Source organism: Scleropages formosus, chromosome 17, assembly GCF_900964775.1.
Source record: "Scleropages formosus chromosome 17, fSclFor1.1, whole genome shotgun sequence".
In the NCBI taxonomy this organism is placed as follows: domain Eukaryota; kingdom Metazoa; phylum Chordata; class Actinopteri; order Osteoglossiformes; family Osteoglossidae; genus Scleropages; species Scleropages formosus.
Genome location: NC_041822.1, coordinates 1,787,993 through 1,807,068, shown reverse-complemented (window position 1 = coordinate 1,807,068; position 19,076 = coordinate 1,787,993). Strand labels below are relative to the sequence as shown.

At 38.2% G+C, this 19,076-nt stretch overlaps 1 protein-coding gene across 6 annotated transcripts; it reads right to left on the bottom strand.

Annotated features, from left to right (window-relative positions):
* Window positions 1-6: 6 nt before the first annotated feature.
* cbwd (COBW domain containing) lies at window positions 7-18,599 on the bottom strand. Of its 6 annotated transcripts, none has more exons than XM_018760079.1 (16): window positions 18,396-18,599; window positions 17,825-17,959; window positions 17,485-17,571; window positions 11,855-11,951; window positions 11,262-11,353; window positions 8,619-8,678; window positions 8,193-8,230; window positions 6,889-6,935; window positions 6,223-6,309; window positions 5,707-5,751; window positions 4,255-4,311; window positions 3,301-3,352; window positions 1,845-1,913; window positions 1,698-1,763; window positions 1,457-1,586; window positions 7-875 (listed from the first exon to the last, which is right to left on the bottom strand). In XM_018760079.1, the coding sequence occupies exons 2-16, from the start codon at window positions 17,937-17,939 to the stop codon at window positions 802-804; spliced, it is 1,116 nt and encodes a 371-aa protein (XP_018615595.1). In that variant the 5' UTR covers window positions 17,940-17,959; window positions 18,396-18,599; the 3' UTR covers window positions 7-801. The 6 variants fall into 6 exon arrangements, with proteins under 6 accessions (XP_018615595.1, XP_018615597.1, XP_018615596.1 ...); XM_018760081.1 differs by having other exon boundaries at window positions 18,418-18,599; XM_018760080.1 differs by having other exon boundaries at window positions 18,494-18,599.
* Window positions 18,600-19,076: the final 477 nt, after the last annotated feature.

Sequence of the window (19,076 nt, the reverse complement as noted above, 5' to 3'; positions counted from 1 at the left end):
TTATCATTCCTCTTAATCTATTTTCAAACTTTAATTATATTCGTAGTTATTGCAGTAGTATAGTTCTTCAAATAAAGTAATTATAGTAGATCAGTCTGCACACATTTCATAGACATGAATAATACAGCATACAACATGTTTCTGGGGCAAAAAACATCCCTTGTTCAGGGAGGCCTAAAGACATGTTTCTCTACTTGCAGCTCATAATAATGTTAGAACATTATCCCACCTACATACTTTTTCAAGTATCAGTTTGTCAATCATTTAAAGTATATCCTATAATGCTACATTTTAACATAAGTTTAACTAATAAACAAACAGAGAATAAGAGTCTGAAATATGAATGATTGCAATACAGCCATAATTCTGGCAGTAACTAAAATAATCATCACTTCTTATGTCAGCAGCACCTTATAAATGTCACCTTTACTATCTTGTGGACTAGGGATATTTATTAAAAAAAAAAAAAAAAAATGTTAGAGGGAATGCCATTAAAGAAAAAAACATGAAGTACCGACTACAAAGCTCCATTTTCCATGACCACCTACAACCAACAGGCAAAGACACAAACGCAATTCTGGCACTGAGAGCCGGAAGAGCTTTACTGGCATGCTGTGAAGATAGTCATTTGTTACACAGCAGCTTTAATAGCTGGGAGGATTACACTCCATATGTGGTATGACAATCAAAGATAATTTTAGTAGCATATTTTTAAGATGAAGAGACAGACATTCATTCTTATATTATTCATAATGAGCTGTTTACCCACAGTATCACAAAGACAATGAATACCCCCATTTTTCAGTCCCTATTCTTCTTGTTCAAAACTGTAGCAATGAACTGCTGCTGAAGAACCTCCTGGTCTAAATTCCTCCCTGCAAGTGGAGGAAGGACAGATAAAAAAAACAAGGCATCTAATGAGGAAAAGATGACAAACAAAAAATTATAGCTCACTACTTTGAAATAAAAACATTTCTAGTTTATTCACTTCACACTTCATGTGACTATTAACATTTGATGCATTAAACTGATAACTACTTCCCACGGAAATTTCCAAACTAACAAAAGTTTTCACAATGTAAATACAGTATGACCTGTATGAGGTGTATTATCTAGGCAGGTAGGGTGCATGTTAAGGATACTGCTGGGCAAAGTAAACTGAATTGCTCAGGTAAATCATTTTGCTGTAAGAATGGGTAAGAAATTCAATTCTGGATAAAACTACAAGCTACAAAGACAAATGATAAGGAATGGGTTAATAAAAGTAAACATGTCACTGACATTTAACCATGTAGTATTATGGCTGAGCACAGGAATTCATTCTTGCAATTCAAAAGATTAATGCTGGTTACTCTGTTTCAGTTGTAGTAATGAGAAAAACTTCATTTGTGACTAACTGATAGTGGTTAACAACAGGGAAAAATCAGATGTCAGGTAATGAAAGAACTGGTCTCACCGATGATGACCAGGCGATTGGCCCTGGGCTCAGATTCACTCCACACTTGTGGAGTCTCTTCCAGGTCATACAACTCGTGCACCCCTTGCACAATCACCTGGTGGGTCTTTCCCCAGAGGGACACAATACCCTGGTAGCGTGGTGTGGGAAAAAAATATATCAGACAAACATATCACTTATGATCATATTATATTCTGTCCTAACAAACTCCAAACTATTTTTTAATAATGAAATATTTTACCTTTAATCGTATAACATTCATTACCAAACCATCTTTGTTTTTAAAAGTCTTCTCCCATAAAAGATTCTGCAAAAAAATAACTAATTGGTAATTCCTGCATAAGCAACAGTTTACACTAAGTTTTGCAATAAATAGTGTATTTTTTACCTGAATAAATATGTTTAGGTCTTCCTCAAAAACACTCCCACAAACTTCGAATGTCACAGTCAAAATGTTCTTTAAAAAAAGAAAATGACAATTTTCACATTATGTGGATTCACACTCATGTTGTGTTATGAGTATATATGCAAAGTGAGCTGTGGTTAAAGAGGTTTCCAAAATTTTCCATTCTTAGCTTGTAATGTATAGTTTTCATATTCACTATACTGATTATGAAAAACACAAGTTAGCTTTTAAAGATAATACAACACTAAACAGGCTCATAAAGATGAACTGTATTACAACATATTTTGTAAATAAATTTTTTTGTAAATCAAGTAATGATGAAGTAATGATGAAAGACTGTATTCCTTGCAGAGAAACATTTCTCAAAATCCAAGGAATAAAAAACAATGTAAAATGACTCGAGGGGAATTTGAACTGCATTTGTGCTAAAGAGGAGGAGATGAAGCTGTGTTTATTTTTTGCACTTAATTCTTAAAAAGCGACAAATTAAATTTTTAAAATATTTAAAATAGTGACACATGCATAGAGAAATACATCGATGACTAGTGACACAACTACATTTGATAATTTTGTCCACATTCTTCAGTGGTCAAGCGTTAATTGCTTTAAAACAAGCTGCTCAGGATCTTGTCAATAATGCCTGCAACACCTTCACGTGGCAACTAAAATAGCTCTTTTCATCAACCTGATCATCGTTTGCCTCTTCATGGGAACTTGCTCAGGGCAATAAAATGTCACTTTGCAGATATATACGGTATTGTATTTGTGTTGTTGCTACAAACTTCCTTTTTTACTTGGTATAACAACGCTAAGCAGAGGGTCCATTTGCATGAAAAGAGCAAGTGGGGGTGGCCAAGCACGTGACTAAAGAGGATCGGGGGAACAGATGACAAACATTCGGTTCCCTCCCGAGCGAACATTACGGGACACAGCACATAGAACAAAGCAAGGACAACAATGTGGGACATGCGTTTTTCAGCTGGCCACAGCAGGCAGTCTTCAGGCTTCACAGCAGCTCTGTGTGTGACCCAGCATCTTTTCTTGCTCATATAATGCAACACCCTGACAACCCATCAGTATACATTATTGTCTCTTCAATCATAATGTCAAAAATAATCTTCTTTCATAAAAATTCTAAAGATGCATTAGAAAAAGTGCATGTGTACTGTTAGATGTTAAATTATTTTACTAAGATGAGAGCAGTTATTGATCAAATGACAAGTAGTTTAAGGAAATAAAGTGCTTCAAAATGACATATCAAATATCAAGAAAAAATAGTCTTTACATTTTATTAAAATGATTTAATTTCCTGCACTGGGTCAACCTCACATTAAACATCACACTTGTTTAATTACTTTTGAAGATCCTCCCCCCACTTCAGTTTAAATTGATTAATGGGGAAGGTTTCACTAAACTACACTGCAACTGACATCAGTACCTTGTCTAGATGTGGTCGAGTTGTTTTCACAAGCTGTAGTTTTTCTTGCAGCCTAGAAATTAAAAATAAGTACTATGAAAGGCAGCAGTCCTTCACTCCCAACTACAGATGCAAGTCTACTGTACTTTGTGAAAACCACTTATATTCAGTCTTATTTCACACATGAAAAACAGTTCCAAAGGATTGCAATATGTTTTAAATATGGGACACGCTCTATTAGACAGACTTATTAAAATGTTTCACAGGGGCCAAACAACCAGATGAGCTTTTTCAATCCTCAAAATTAGGCAGAAATGTCATCTTAGAAAAAGTTCTTATCAGTGCCACAAAAGCTGACAAATGTTGATGGGAAAAATGTGCTTCTCACCATCCCAGCTACATACACAAAGAGATGTAGCGCGTGCAAGAACACTCAACACCCCATGTGTCCCACCTGCAAACGACCACTTCATCTGATTTTTTGGGGAATTTCTGTTTGCACCCTTAATCTGGACCCTCCTGACATAGGTGAAAGTGGGTGGTAAGCAAGAAGGTGGGGGGTAGGGTGGCCAAAATGCACACCCAGGTCTTTTCTACAGCAGTTAACTGTCTATAGCCACATGAGGAGGACAAACATTGTCCAACAGATTAGTCCCTTTGCTATTCGTGTGATGCAGCTGGGTTAGAGGGGGGATACCACCTTCAAAGAGTCAGATCTAGCAAGAGGCAAATGGAAAACACTGCCACTGAAAAGCTTTGAAGAAATCTTTCTAAATTAGTGTTTTTAAAAAATTCTTTTCAGCCTTTAATATATCTTAGCTTGGTTTTAATCCCTACATTTTGATGAGTTCAGAAGAACATGGTATTTCACTCACATATTTTACTGTGTTAAAGGTCAGATGGTTTTTTGCCATTAGTTTTGAAAATCTGCAAATGACTGTCAATTTGAGAAGTGAAAAATGAACTGATAGTTACCTTGCACCACTCTTGCTGTCGAAGGAATGCAAATCTAGTACTTGGCATAAATCAACCCTAGGAAAAGGGATCAATTCTGCATTAACACAATTTCAGAATAATCAGTATTATACAGACACTCAGTCATTTCTTCAACCACAATTAGTACATGCTTCTCGAAAATATTACTATTGTTTGGTTTCTTGTTATAGCGGAAAGTGCTCATATTATATGTATAAAAGTAAACATTAGCTGCCATATGACTTTATGGGTAGCATGTTTGCCTCATACGTCAGTGACTGGATTCAATTTTAGCGGCAGTTCTGTAGGAGTTGGCACATTTTGTCAGTGGTGATTGTGCATGAGTACCTTCACTGCACCGGTAAGCTGCCTTATACCTTAAGTTTCCTGGGATAAACTGAAGATCACAAGAATCCATAATAAATAAGCAGCTGAAAAATCTTAAAAAGAGATTTATGGAGTAATAATTTACTATATTAATCATATGGTTTGCTATGGCTTTATGGTTAGGAAGTCTTTACTCAGAATATTTACATTATACCAAATTACACTAATATTTACTCAAACCATATGCATCCCAGCAAAATCTAGAGGTCTTGATAACTCCTGACGTGTGGTACCAATGCCATCACCCTTCTCATGGCTGTGAAAAGAAACTAACAAGCAAGGCTGCAGGACGGCTCTTTGGAGAGTCCTTGTTAGCATTAACTATTGTGTACAGAGACCAGCCAAGTCAGGCTAAAGCGACACCCCTGGAGACCAAGGCTGATGTTTGAGTAGGTCAGATGGTGGTTCTACCCCAGAGAGGGAATAATGTTTATGGAAGCCAAAGGAGGTGGTGGTTCTTTTTTCAAGGAAAAATTTTGCAACAAAGCAGGAAAACACTAAGAGTGGGGGAAGATCCAGCCACAAGGCTTAATTTCTGTTAGGACTTCCAGCAGGACTTCCAGGGAAAGTGAATTTCACATTTCCTTCTTAAAGTATAAAGTCCAATTCAGAGGGACTCACACAGTCTCAAAATTCATCCATGTAACATCGATGTCCTACTGTTCCTTCAGTCGGCTTCCGACAGTGTTCAAACATTTTTGTACTTTTCTAAAGTGAGACTTTTTCTTTAATAAATTATTAAAGATATTTCTTGAATCAAGGGGTGCGGTGGCACAGTGGCGCAGTGGGTTGGACCACAGTCCTGCTCTCCAGTGGGTCTGGGGTTCGAGTCCCGCTTGGGGTGCCTTGCGACGGACTGGCGTCCCGTCCTGGGTGTGTCCCCTTCCCCTCCAGCCTTATGCCCTTTGTTACCGGGTAGGCTCTGGTTCCCCGCGACCCCGTATGGGACAAGCGGTTCTGAAAATGTGTGTATTTCTTGAACCATTAGGTTTGAAAGTTAGTGAAGTATCTGACTAAGTTATAAGGGCAACATTTTTTTGTGTCCAAGTATTTTGAGAGACTCACCTGGACTTCTGAGTTTCTACAATTTTCACAAGTCCATTTATTGACCTACATGAGGAGAAAGACATGAACACAAAGTTGGATCATGGCTCAATGAAGAGGACAACTGCAAAGAATCCAGTTAATTTAAAGAAATAAGACTCATGTGTAACAATGGTTTTATTTTAATAAATGAATCCCTTGGGCTGCTGAGTGGATTGTTTGGTAACGGTGTAGCTCATTGTTTTCTAGTCCTGTAGTGCAACCTAAAATTAGAAGGTACACCTCAGACTGAACATACAGCCAGTAGGCAAGAACTGACAGCTGAGTGTTTGTCAGATGTTTCTAAAAAATAAACGGTTACAATGGGGAAGAGGATAAAGTAATCAATGAAGTGTTTGGTGAAGCTTTCCAATCAATAATCATAATTAATGGAGCAGGTTGAGGAGTACAGCAAAGAATGAATGGCGATACAGTAAACTGTCATATGGCACTAACTCACAAGGTTTTTGATGTGAACCAGTGTCTCCTCCCTCCTACCTGACTGTCTCTTGGAGTTGATTCAGCTCTTCTTCATTAACTAAGTCAGTCTTATTGATGATGGCCAGGTCAGCCAGTGCGATCTGCCTGCAAAACGATGCAAACATGCCTAATTATCCTTACAGCAACACTACAAAACCAGGATTAATCATTCAGAAATGATTAAGGGAAACAGGATTACTCATTGTTGTGAATGTGCACTGATGTTTGATTAACCATTGGGATTTCCAAATGTGGTCTGTTGTTCCAGAGTTCCAGAACCCTGGGGTCAATATGTGGGTGGCTAGGAACACAGCAGTTGGAACGAACAAGGGGGAGAAACAGCTGCATGTTATAACAACGGGAGAAAAGGGATGACTCTCGTGTATTCTTTTTGCACACTTGCTCAGCAGAACAAGGCAATGTGTTGAGCAGAAGTCATTATGATTATTGATTGTGTAGATAATAAAGAAAATTCTAAATGGACGGAAGAAAAAACATCAAGCTCAATACTTCAGCTCTTGAATATGGGACAATTATGGTAAGCCAGGATAGGGTACTACACTGTGACAGTATCCACTGGAATCATATCAGGTAAATGTAACAGTAAAAAAGTAAATGGGGTGTTGACAGCACATACATTATGTCATGAGAAAAGTGACGACATAAGGTCAAATAAAAACGTACCTTGCAGCCTCATTAACTAAGCCTTCCGGTTTTTCTTCCATCAGATGCTGAAAAACAACAGCTCTCCTCATGTCACACAGTCATATACATAACACCTTCAATAGAACAGAACAGGAAGTAGGACCATTTGGTTTTTTTCTCTTGGATGTTTTACGTCACTTTCAACAGTGGACATAGACATCAATACATTCATAAAACTGGTGTTCACCATCTACCACCAAAGATCTTTGTTTAATGGAGAATTTAATGGTTAAAGACCCTATTACAGAAAGACTATTAACGTAGTTCTAAAAAAAAAAACATACAGAATAAAATGCATCTGCTTTTTTTGTGTAAGTGCATCACAATGGCTTTTTGTCATTTCCAGCTTTTGCAGACCCTTCCCCTATTTACCAAAGTGGTCAGGAAAAACCAAAAAAAACCCCCATATTAATACACTTCACCTAGGTCCCACAAAAGGAGAAAGTAGCATCTCCAAAATAGAGAAAGGGGAACGTGAAGGTGTTCGTATATAAATGTAATCATTCCAAGATGCCTGACCCATGAGTGATAATCCTATTTATTTCCCATTTACCACATTTACCATTACAAATCAGAGTAGTTTTTCTATTTGCACAGTTTAATATGTAATAACAGAGCATCTGAGAAGGGCAACCTTTGCTGCAACCTCTCGTCTCAAGCCTGACTGCAGACCACCCAGCAGTATGGAAAACAATTTGCTACGTTTATTATTTTTTCTCCTACATCGCGGCAAGAAATGGGAAAGAAGATGGACGTGCGCGGCCCTGAGGTGTCAGGGACCGTGGACCCTGGACTCAAAGTCTCAGCACAACCGTCATCAGGCTCAGAGCACTGGGATATTTCAGAGTGTGTGAGCGCAACAACCCCATTAGAGTGATCGCTTCTGATATCAATTACTCCTTCAGTTTCAATCAAGCTCCATGCCCACAGAGGGGCCCATGCTGTCCGCATCCTGAAGAGGCCAACCCGCCAAGCATGACACCTTCAAATTGCAACCTATTACGTAAGTGTCACAATTGCTGCTTCTCCTCAAATTGTTAAATCAAAGGTTTCGTGTTTGGTGGTTTGGGGGCGGTGACACATTACAGATGTTCTCCAGCTAACAGGGAAGGCAAGATAAATAACACCTTCATGTTCATGACTATTAACTTTTATTATCCCTCCTTCCATTCCAAAAAACCCAAGTCATTTCAAAGCTATTTTTCAATTAAATAGTTCTTTTCAAAGCTATTTCAATTAATAATTCTAAATTTAATTACACAAAAAAGACTCAAAAGTTTTACCTTCAATCCATATTTTGCATCTATGACTGTAATTATACCTGAAAAAAAAAGCAACTTTTACATTTTGCAAAAATCAATACATAGTCCTCACTATTTTTTTTTAGGAATTCTAACAAAACTGACAACTGAGGATACAACCTGCAGTTATTTTCTTAAGATACTGTACTTCATAATGCATGAACCTGAATCAGCACAAACCATACCTGAATACATGGCTAACAGAAATGAACAAATAATCCTATCAAATATCAAATTACAAACAACTTCAAATAACACTGTGTCGACTATTCAGATCAACTTCCCCAAAGCTGCAGATTGCAACTATTGAAAATGTTATTGCTATTAATGGAAATAAGCAGAAGGTATTCACCACTTAGTCATTTAAGCACACAGTTAGGTGGAAGTGACATAGTAATTAATTCTCACCATCCAAGTATATCTCACTGCCCAATTCTGCATCAACCCAAAACATTGAGGCAACAGCTCCTGTACAAAGAAATAAGAGATTTATAAGAGATACACACTTCTAAGACTTCAATAAAAAGATTAAGTAAAACCACACCATACAGTTAAAGCTTGCAATTTCACCAAATAATTAGAAAAAAAAATATTATTAAATACATAGGTGCAAAATGAGATCTGGTTCAGTTTTATGTATTTTTCTGTGCTTAAAGTTACTGCCATGTCATGTCACCACACTTGTTCACATACTGCAGTTTTTGTCAGAAATGAGAAAGCACCATAAATATTTGATAGAAAAATAATAGAAACAACGTATTAGAGAGAGAGAGAGAAAAAAAAGAAATCAAACATTAAACCAATCTGTGCTTCAACAGAGGGAACGAATATGAGGAGATGATGGTATTTTATGTCTTGTCAACCTGAGAGGAGTGCAGAGTGACAGCCTGTCTCATCCAATGACAGTGCAGGGCAAGCGGCCTCCTCAGTGAGTAGCCCCTGGGCACCTGTCACAGCATGTCCACTTGCACCAATGATCTGCAGCCGTTCACACTGCCCTCCTGACACCTGTCACTTACTTACACAGTTCACTCATCCAGCATTGCACTCAGTAATGACTTATGCACCAGTAATGACATTCCAATCGATTTCTCCACTTTTCCAGACCACAAAGCTTCAATAATTTGCTTGTTCTAATGAAAACAAGATTTCTTTCCGTTACAGGGGACTGAATCCATTTATCCTTTTTCTTCTCTAATTCAAAGCCAAACCTCAGTGCTGGCGAGAGGTAACAAAGCAAAAACTTTCCATTTGCAGCCTGTCACTATCACAGCGCAAGTGCAACATGTTTTTAGACAAAATGCTTTTAATATTGCTAAAAGAAAGCAGAACATAACTAAAGTGTCTCCCTCATCAATATGTTGCAGGTGGACAATATGTAATTTCCAGTAATCATTATACATACACTGGTTCCTTATGAACATTCGAGTTACGATTTCTAAAAATTTCCCAGACTGATTATTTTAATGGCATTTCTGTCATTATTCAGATCTCTAAAATTTCTACCTGCTGTAAACAGAAAATTTACCCGTGTTTCTGTGTCCTGCTGTTAGCTAGCAGTAAAACCCTCAGGCAGAATAGGACAAACAGAAGTGTGGCACCGCCTTCAACTTGCTTCCACTATTTACGGCTTCTGTCTGGTGTTCCTGAGTGTCAGCCATCGATAACGCCAGGAATGTTGCACATTTTGATGGAATGGATCAGTCAATTACTGGCATTAAATAGGGTTTTGTAGTGAGTATGTCTTTTTAGTTTCAATCACTTTATTTTGAATGTAGCTCAACATTAACAAAAATGCACATGCATCCTCTGAACCGCTTGTCCACACAGGGTCATGGGGAGCCGGAGCCTAACCCGGCAACTCAGGGCGCAAGGCTGGAGGGGACACACCCAGGACAGCATGCCAGTCTGTCACAAGGCACCCCAAGCGGGACTTGAACCCCAGACCCACCAGAGAGCAGAACCCAGTCCAACCCACTGCGCCACCATGCCCCCTGCATTAACAAAAATGTTTAAAATAAAAATATTTTTATTTACTGTAGGCAAATCCACGATTTTGACATATCGAAGGAAATCTGTTTTATTAAGCCTTTACTGATTGTGTGGATAAGAAAGAAAGCTGAAAGCGGATGGAAGCTGATGAACACAGGACATGCTGATGTGATTAATCTGTCGATGGAACTGGATGGGAGATTGTAGAGATTGCAGAGATCACCTTTGTATTAACAGTAATTTTCAACTTTTTAATTTTAATGTATCTTTAATAAAAGTAGATGATCAATTACAATACAGCAGCAACACATCCAGGGTGTACCCTGCCTTGCAGTTCATACTTCCGGAACAGGCTGCAGACACCAAGACCCTGCATAAGACTAGTGGGTATTTGGTAATGGGTGGAGGGATGGCAGTATTAAACGTTTTTTTTTTTTTTTTATTTATTATATGTTTGTCCAAGGTGTTTACAGTACATAAACCATTAATAAGTGAAGGGACGTAAGTATTAGTCAGCTTTTATTGATTGCAATTGGTGGCCAATTGGTTATTATTATTATTGGTAAAAGTGACTTCGTAGTTGCGAACATATGATTAGACTTCTGGTTCCAACTGTGTTTTTAAGTTGAAAACCCAATGTAATGAATAGGACAGGACAGAATACTTCATTAATCAGTGCAGGGAAATTTACACATTTTACTAAAACTCACTAAAAGGAACAATCAAATTCTAAATGGAAATTTTTACTTTACCCTTTTGTTACACTGAATTTTTTTTTAATGGAGTTAATGTTGAGTTACAAGTATATTACTTTGTTACTCATGCTCAGTTCCTAAATCTTAAAAATGCATATACAGCAAATAAAATGGAAATGCATTATTGGAGCTTAATGTAGCAGCATTGTATGTATTTTCCAGCCATGAAACCAAAACAATTTAATATACTAGTACTTTGAATTTTTAAAAAATTTGTACAAAACTGTTTGTGAAAATTAATTTTTGTATACATTTACCCTGATTAATTTAGTATAATCTAGATATTGTTATTCTGCTGCTTTACCTGGATCAGCCAACCCTGTGGTCTCCAAAAGAATGTAATCAAATTTTCCTTTCTTTGCCATGAGATTTTCAATAGCTTTCAAGCCATTATCCCTGTACCAAGAAAGCATCAACAGAAATAATGAATAATTACCAAACAATATAAAGACAGACAAAGTTGCATTAAAAATATCAAGTTTAATTGCAAAAGTGAAGAATGTCAAAGCTTGCTACAGAAAGGAATGACTCTCCCCTTTTAAATTGTTATATACCTCAAAAATAATACTGTCAGAGTTAAATATGTTTTATTTATATATACAGTTATACATGTTACTTGTTTTATGAATGTATGGGCTAATTGATTGAACATTAATGAAATACACATGTGAATGCATTTCACACACTCTTCAATCTAGAGTACATCAGTGATCATACTGGAATTCTAACTTTAAACATTTTAGTGGATGTTTAGTATACCAGCTACCACTTTACACAAGTGTCCAATGTGTGTGCATTGTCACCATTTCTATAGCTGGTGTGTGACAGACACCCAGAGTGATAGCTGTTGTTCGCCAGTGTACAAACAGGGTGAGAAGACTCAGAGGGAAAACATACTTGACAGAACAGCACAGGCATCCATTCCTCAGCTCGAGCCACTCTTCATACAGCTCCCCTGCTTGGCTCACCGACAGAGACTTCTCCAGAGCACTGCCTAAAGCAGACATATGAAGACATTTTCTACAGAATAACATACGCTTCGCTTAACATTTTCACTGCCACGTTTTACTGTAGATCTGAACATATATAACAAACAGTGCAAGTTTTCTTTACTCTCTGGTTTATTGCTGATCACTACTTCACACATACAGCATAGAAGTCATAGAACTCAGGGTGCATCATTTCAGAGATTAATTTTTTAATGCAAAAAATCTATGGTGAACACAAATATTAAGTCAGTTTCAACTAAACACTTCTTGCATCTCCCCTCTGAACCAAATTCAACATAAAATAACTAACTGAAGGAAACAGAAACATAATGTTGCAGCAAGCTGATCATTTTGCAGAAAGGCTAAGGAAATGTCACAAAGAGAAACAGACTATAAATCTACAAGCCAGTTTTATGCAATGTTAAGATATTATATAAAACACACTGCTCCTTTATGTCCTACTGTCCCATCAGGGTCTTTTCTATGGACATTTACTAGTACAATGTGTAGCGGCAAAAATGGTGGTATAAGACAAACTGTTTCAAAAATTTCCTATCTAAAGCCATTCTCCTGTAGTGAAAACACTTTGTTTACACTAAATTGTTCATTGCACTGGAGAAAAGGGTCTGCTAAACAAATGCAAATGTAGCATAGTGGTTAGAGCTGTTGCCTTTGGTCCTAAAGACTGAAGGTTCAAATCCTACCTCCTACTACAGTACCCTTGAACAATGTACTTATGAAAAATTGCTCCAGTAAAATTACCTAAATGAATAAATAATTGCAAGTACATTAACCTTGTAAGTCACTTTGGAAAAAAGCATCAGCTAAATAAATGTATATGTACAACTGTAAATAACATTTCAGTTCAAATGTTTTACAAATATTTGAATAAATGAGCTTTATTGCCATGTATGTTTACACATACAAGGAATTTGTCTTGGTGACAGGAACTTCCACAGCACAGACAGAATGACAGTGACAAGACAGAGATAAAAAAAGTAGAGTGGGCTAATAAAAGATAAAAATATATAGAGTATAAAGTACACAATATACAAAATAGACACTAGACATATGTTTGTACAGGTATGTTATATACAATGCAAGGGAAAGTAAATAAGAGATATGATGTGAAAAATAAATATAAATAGCATTGTTTATTACACCAGTTTACTCCCTAGGGGGCATTTAGCTGTTCATGAGGTAGATGGCCTGAGGAAAGAAACTTTTCTTGTGCCTGGCTGTCCTGGTGCTCAGTGCCCTGTAGCGCCGGCCAGACTGCAAAAGTTCAAAGAGGGAGCGGCCTGGGTGCAAAGGGTCTAGGATGATTTTGCCAGCCCTTTTTCTCACTCTGCACGAGTACATTCTTGGAGAGTGGGGGGGTGTGCCGATGATTTGTCAACCACTTGTGGACATAAAGTTTAGTTACTGCATTAAATTAAAACATTTACTGCACATCTTCCTTTGTATAACGAGCATAATTCATTCCTTAATAATTTTCTTTTCAAATGAGTTCTAGCAAAATAAACTCCTAATTACCACTCATTTAAACAGAAAAAAATGAATGTGTTCCTGAGCCACAAAGGTTCACCCATTTATTTCCAAAATCAAGCAAAATTCTGGCCTTGTCTCTTAAACAAAGAGAAAATCTAATTCAAAACCAAGTGCAGAATATCACAGCTACTCTGGAAACTTTTCAAACCCACAGGTCCGACATCACTTACACATAATACATTTACACACTCCTTGTTTTCGATCCCCTTTCCTTCATATCATGTATCATATATGATTATACCGCCTTTTCCATTTTTAAAATTCTGTTTTGAATTGAAACTTCTGATTTCATAGGGAGTAAGTGTGCTCATTACATTTACATGTATTCATTTAACAGATGCTTTTCTCCAAGGTGACGTACATCTCATAGAAAATACAATATGTTCATTACATTAGCACAGTGGTTCTCAACCTTTTGGAACTAAAGCCCCCCCAAACCTCTCCTATTATGTGGCATGCCCCCCCCCCCATGACTAGATAGATAATTTTTAAAAACTTTTTTCTTTTTTGTACTTTTTTTACATTTTTAACTTTTATTCTTTTAAAACTATAGAAAGGACAATAGTGGAACACGCCCTTAATTTATCAAAAATGTTTTTGAACAATATAGAACTCATTTGTAACATTACGTGTAAAGTAATGTGATATGCAAACTGGGACACAGGGTGTGTTTCGCTAGCCATGCCATTATAAATTAGTGGGAAACCTGCACTCGCTTCTTTTTACAAAGAAGCACAATGCGCGGTTCAATGTTGGACAGCGCAAGCCTGAGGTCATCCTCCACCTGCAGGCGATTTCGGTATTTTGTTTTCAGTGCAGTAAATTTTGAAAACCTGGCCTCGCACAAATAAGTTGAGGTGAATGGAAGCAGCAATTTAATGGCGGCGTCAGACTACTGAGGATATTCAGTCATCACAGTCAACCAAAACGAAAGCAAAGCAAACGAACTGAAATCCTCACTGAAATAACGGATGAACTGTTGTTTCAGTCCATCAACATGTTGAGCGACTGTATTAATCAAAGGGGAGATATTTATCCCTGTCTCTTGCACACAGTCAGCAAAGCTGGGAAACATGTCAACATTTTTATTCATCAACCGATCACGCCAAAGATTCAATTTGCCAACGAATGCACTGACTCTTTCTGAAAGAAGAAAAATGCATCCCTCCCTTGCATCGACCTGTTCAACAAATTCAACCTTTCGAAAATGTCTACCAGGTATGACAACAATGCTAACCACCCGGGGGCCATCCAGTTAACGTGCAAGGTCGGACTTCGCATCAACTAGAAACGCCTTCACTTCTGAACGCAATTCATAGAGGCGATGTAGAATCCGACCTCTGGAGAGCCAGCGCGCCTCAGTGTGAAATAGGAGCTGCTCATGTTCAGCTCCCATTTCCTGACAAAGCAAGGAAAACAAGCGTGCATTTAATGGCTGTGCTTTGATAAAATTGACCAATTGCACTGCCTGTTTTAAAACAGATTCGAGAGACTCTGGCATTTGCTTTGATGCAAGAGATTCGCAATGAATCATACAGTGGGTCCATCTGGCTACTGGGGCTAAATGCAGGACACGAGTGACCAGGCCACTAATCCTCCCTGTTATGAAACGCACCCTGTCTGTGCATATGCCAACACAGCTACCCCATGATATGCCTGCATCCTGTATATATCCATCCAAAACGTCAAATAGTGCCTCGCCAGTTGCGTGCGCTGGAAGAGACCGACAGAAAAGAATGTCCTCCTCAGTATTGCCATTTTTAATATATCTGAGATACGTAAGCAACTGTGTTAGCCCTGCAACATCAGTTGTCTCATCAAGCTGGAATGCATAGTACTGGCTTTGCATGATGTTAGCTAGCAACTGCTCCTCAATGTCATTTGCCATGTCAGATATGTGGTAACTAACGGTGTTATTAGAAAGGGGGATGTCACCAATCTGTTGTGCGAAACTCTCCCCAAACATGACTTGGCAGATATCTTTAGCAGCAGGTAAGATAAGCGCCTCGGCAATTGTGTGAGATTTTCCTAATCTAGCAACTCGTTGCGAGATGCAGTAGGATGCTTCTAGACACTTGTTTGACACTGACGTGTGTTTGCTGATGGTGCGTTTCTGCTGTGTAAGGCAAGATAACTTTAATTTTAAAAAGTCTAAGGGTTTGTCTTTAAGTTTTGGGTGTTTAGTTTCTAAATGGAACTTCAACTTGCAAGGCTTCATGCTATCATTTGCCAGCAAATCTGCGCATATAACACACTGGGGCAGCGGTTCAGCATCTGTCCCAGTCACTGTAAAGCCAAATTGAAGATAGCTCTCGTCATACTTTCTTGTTTTAGACTTTTTAGCTGGAGGTGCTGACGATGGACCATCGCCACGACTCCTTTTAGCACGTGTGATGAACTTATCCATACCAACTTATCACCATGGATTAGTTCAACTGGTATCTCTGATGTTCTGACTCGTGTCTACACTGCCAGCTATACATAAAAAGTGGGCTTAAGCTCCGCCTCTCCAACTCAGAAAGAAAATGCAGAGGGAGAAGGAACGCATTTTAAAAATATTTTTAATATTATTTTTAAAAACTTTTTAAATTATATTTTTTTTAATAATTAAGAGATTTTTCCATAGATTTTTCTAGGTTTTTAATTTTTATGCAAATCATAATTGAAAAGCAATAAAATACACTGAGTACCCAAATGATGAACTGTCTGTGCTTTTTTCTTGGAAACAATTTGCACCCCCCCCATTGAGAACCAATGCATTAGCAGGAAGAGATACTTAGAGGCAAATGCATGATTCTAAAGTGCATTTAGTTTGCTTATTTCCACCATATGAACTAATGTTCATCACACGAGCAGCTGCATAAAACTTTATCTGAATATCCATGATTCCAAATCACCTTCCAAAAAATAATTTTTTTAAAAAAAACATTTACATTACATTACAGGCATAGCTACGTGAAGGTTTATCCGTTCAACAGGTATGATCTTAAAGTTATAATGCATGAACATTTACACATTACATGAACTTAAGAGATCAAGGGTGAAGTGAGTCGGGAAGAGGTGAGTTTTAAGACCCTTTTTAAATGTGGACAGAGATTTTCAGCAGTTCTGAGTGAAGGGGACAGGTCGTTCCACCACATCGGAGTCAGAACTGAGAACCTTCCTGCTTTACGCATCATTATGCAAATATTCTTCAGAGGTACCTTGTGTGAATTTTCGATTACAAATAACATCTGCTCATAATCTCACACACACACATTTTCAGAACCGCTCGTCCCACACGGGGTTGCGGGGAACCGAAGCCTACCCGGCAACTCAGGGCGTAAGGCCGGAGGGGGAGGGGACACACCCAGGACGGGACGCCAGTCCGTCGCAAGGCACCCCAAGCGGGACTCGAACCCCAGACCCACTGGAGAGCAGGACCCGGTCCAACCCACTGCGCCACTGCACCCCCCTGCTCATAATCTTAATTCTCAAAAATAAGAGTTATATGAGGGAAGCCAGTATTACAATCATGATGCAGAGCACAAAGCTTCTATATTAAATGTTTAATAAGCTATTATGGCATTTTATGTATTACTTCACACAAAAGTTTTTATACAATAGCACGGCAATTTTCCTAACAGAACAGTCTACTGCCATATGCAGCTTAATGCAACAATGTTCATCACATATTTATCATATTATTTCAGTTTGTGTATTCACCTCAATCCAATGGTTTATTAATTAACTAATTAGATTCCTAAGGTGACTTGAAATGTGAGGTTTTTATACTAGGCTACTTAAGTATTTACGAGCCAGGTCATTTTTACTGGAGCAATTCAGGGTAATTACCTTACTCAAGGGACTGCGGCAGGGATTGCAAGCAGGGTAGAACCTGAGTTCTGATTGCAAAACATGGACCCTATACTGCCTGCGGTTTCATTTGGTGACAATAAATGCTCTTGAGACTAACAGTCATCATTCTATCAAAATAAAGAGAATTACCTTCTCCAAACTCGTTCAGAATCACAGCAATTCTCTTATTATGCTGCTCTGTTAATATGTAATTCAAAAGTGTTGTCTTCCCAGCGCCTAAGCATGAAAACAATCAGAAATGAGAAACAGCACAATGGACAAAAAGTTTTTTTGACAATGAAAATACTGAACTCTTCTCAATGAAAGTAATTTCCTAATTTGCCACTTACTATGTACTCTGAAAAACAGATGTTCAGAAATATTATATATCCCTATATATTAGCACTGTCCTAAAATAAATAAATAAATAAATAAATAAATAAATAAATAAATAAAATCAGACTTGGTCATTTCCACACTCTGATCTTACCTAAATAGCCAGTGATGAGGGTCACAGGAATTTGCTCAGTGCTGATGTTCTGTTTCCCTGGGATGGGGACCAGCTGAGGGCAGTCATCTTCCTCATCCACCAACACATATTCCATTGCTCTGTGCTAATAATGAGCTAATAAAAGTCGTAGTACATATTATTCAGAATCAGCAGAAATAAATAAATCATCATAAAATTATATCAGCTATTTTCATGATAAGCAGAAACGACCTTAATTCACGTTAATCTCCGAGATCTGTCAAAGCCTTTCGAACACTCCAACACATTTATTATTAAAAAACACTTTACAGCAGCAGCAGTATCTTTCCTCAAACGCAGTGTGAAATCATGGAATAATTTAGGAAACAAGGAAGAGCTGTTAACCCGCTACTTCACAATGATGCTGGTGAGACAGACAATCTTCAAAAGTATTAAAGTGTTAAAATGGTTCGGAACTTTTTCCCAAACTGCCCCCTCCAACGTCACGTGACATACTCCTGTTTGATAATCGTGTTTTGTGACAGTAATCAGCGCTACACACAAAACATCGCGTTTTGATCGGCAGTCTCACTTAAACACGAAACTTCACACACTGTTCTCTCCTGCAACAAAGCAGACAGAGCTGCTGGGTTTTCAAAGGGCGAAACTGTGGGAAAACGAGCGATTTACCCACACACATCCACTGCATGTGAACCCGCAGTAGTAAAACGAAGCCGACGGCGTTACACGAGCCGCGGCGCGAATTTTCCGGTTGGTGTCCCATATATTGCGGTCCTCCTGAAACCGAAGGCCGATGTACATAGTTCCCCTTTTCGATTAAAATATTAAACCAGTCATAAAATATTGAAATACATGTGAGCGCTTTAATTAACGTGTATACTGCGCCGAAATAGGGAAAGCTATATGCAGCGAGATGGACTGGCGTCCCGTCCTGGGTGTGTCCCCTCCCCCTCCAGCCTTACGCCCTGTATTGCCGGGTTAGGGTCCGGCTCCCCGCGAGCCCGTATGGAACAAGCGGTTCAGACAATGTGCGTGTGTGTACGCAGCGAAAAATGCTTATATTTTTGTCACTTTGGATTTTGAAGGTTAGCTTTACAGCTAACGTTATAAAAAAGCTGAGTTCAGAGATTGCTTTTTCTGTATGTGACTGCAGAAATTACTGATAACAACCCGTTTTCTTCATTCCGCTCCCAGTAGTGAACATTACGGCTATTACGAACAAAGGTCACAGTGACTGAACTGAAGCGTCTGA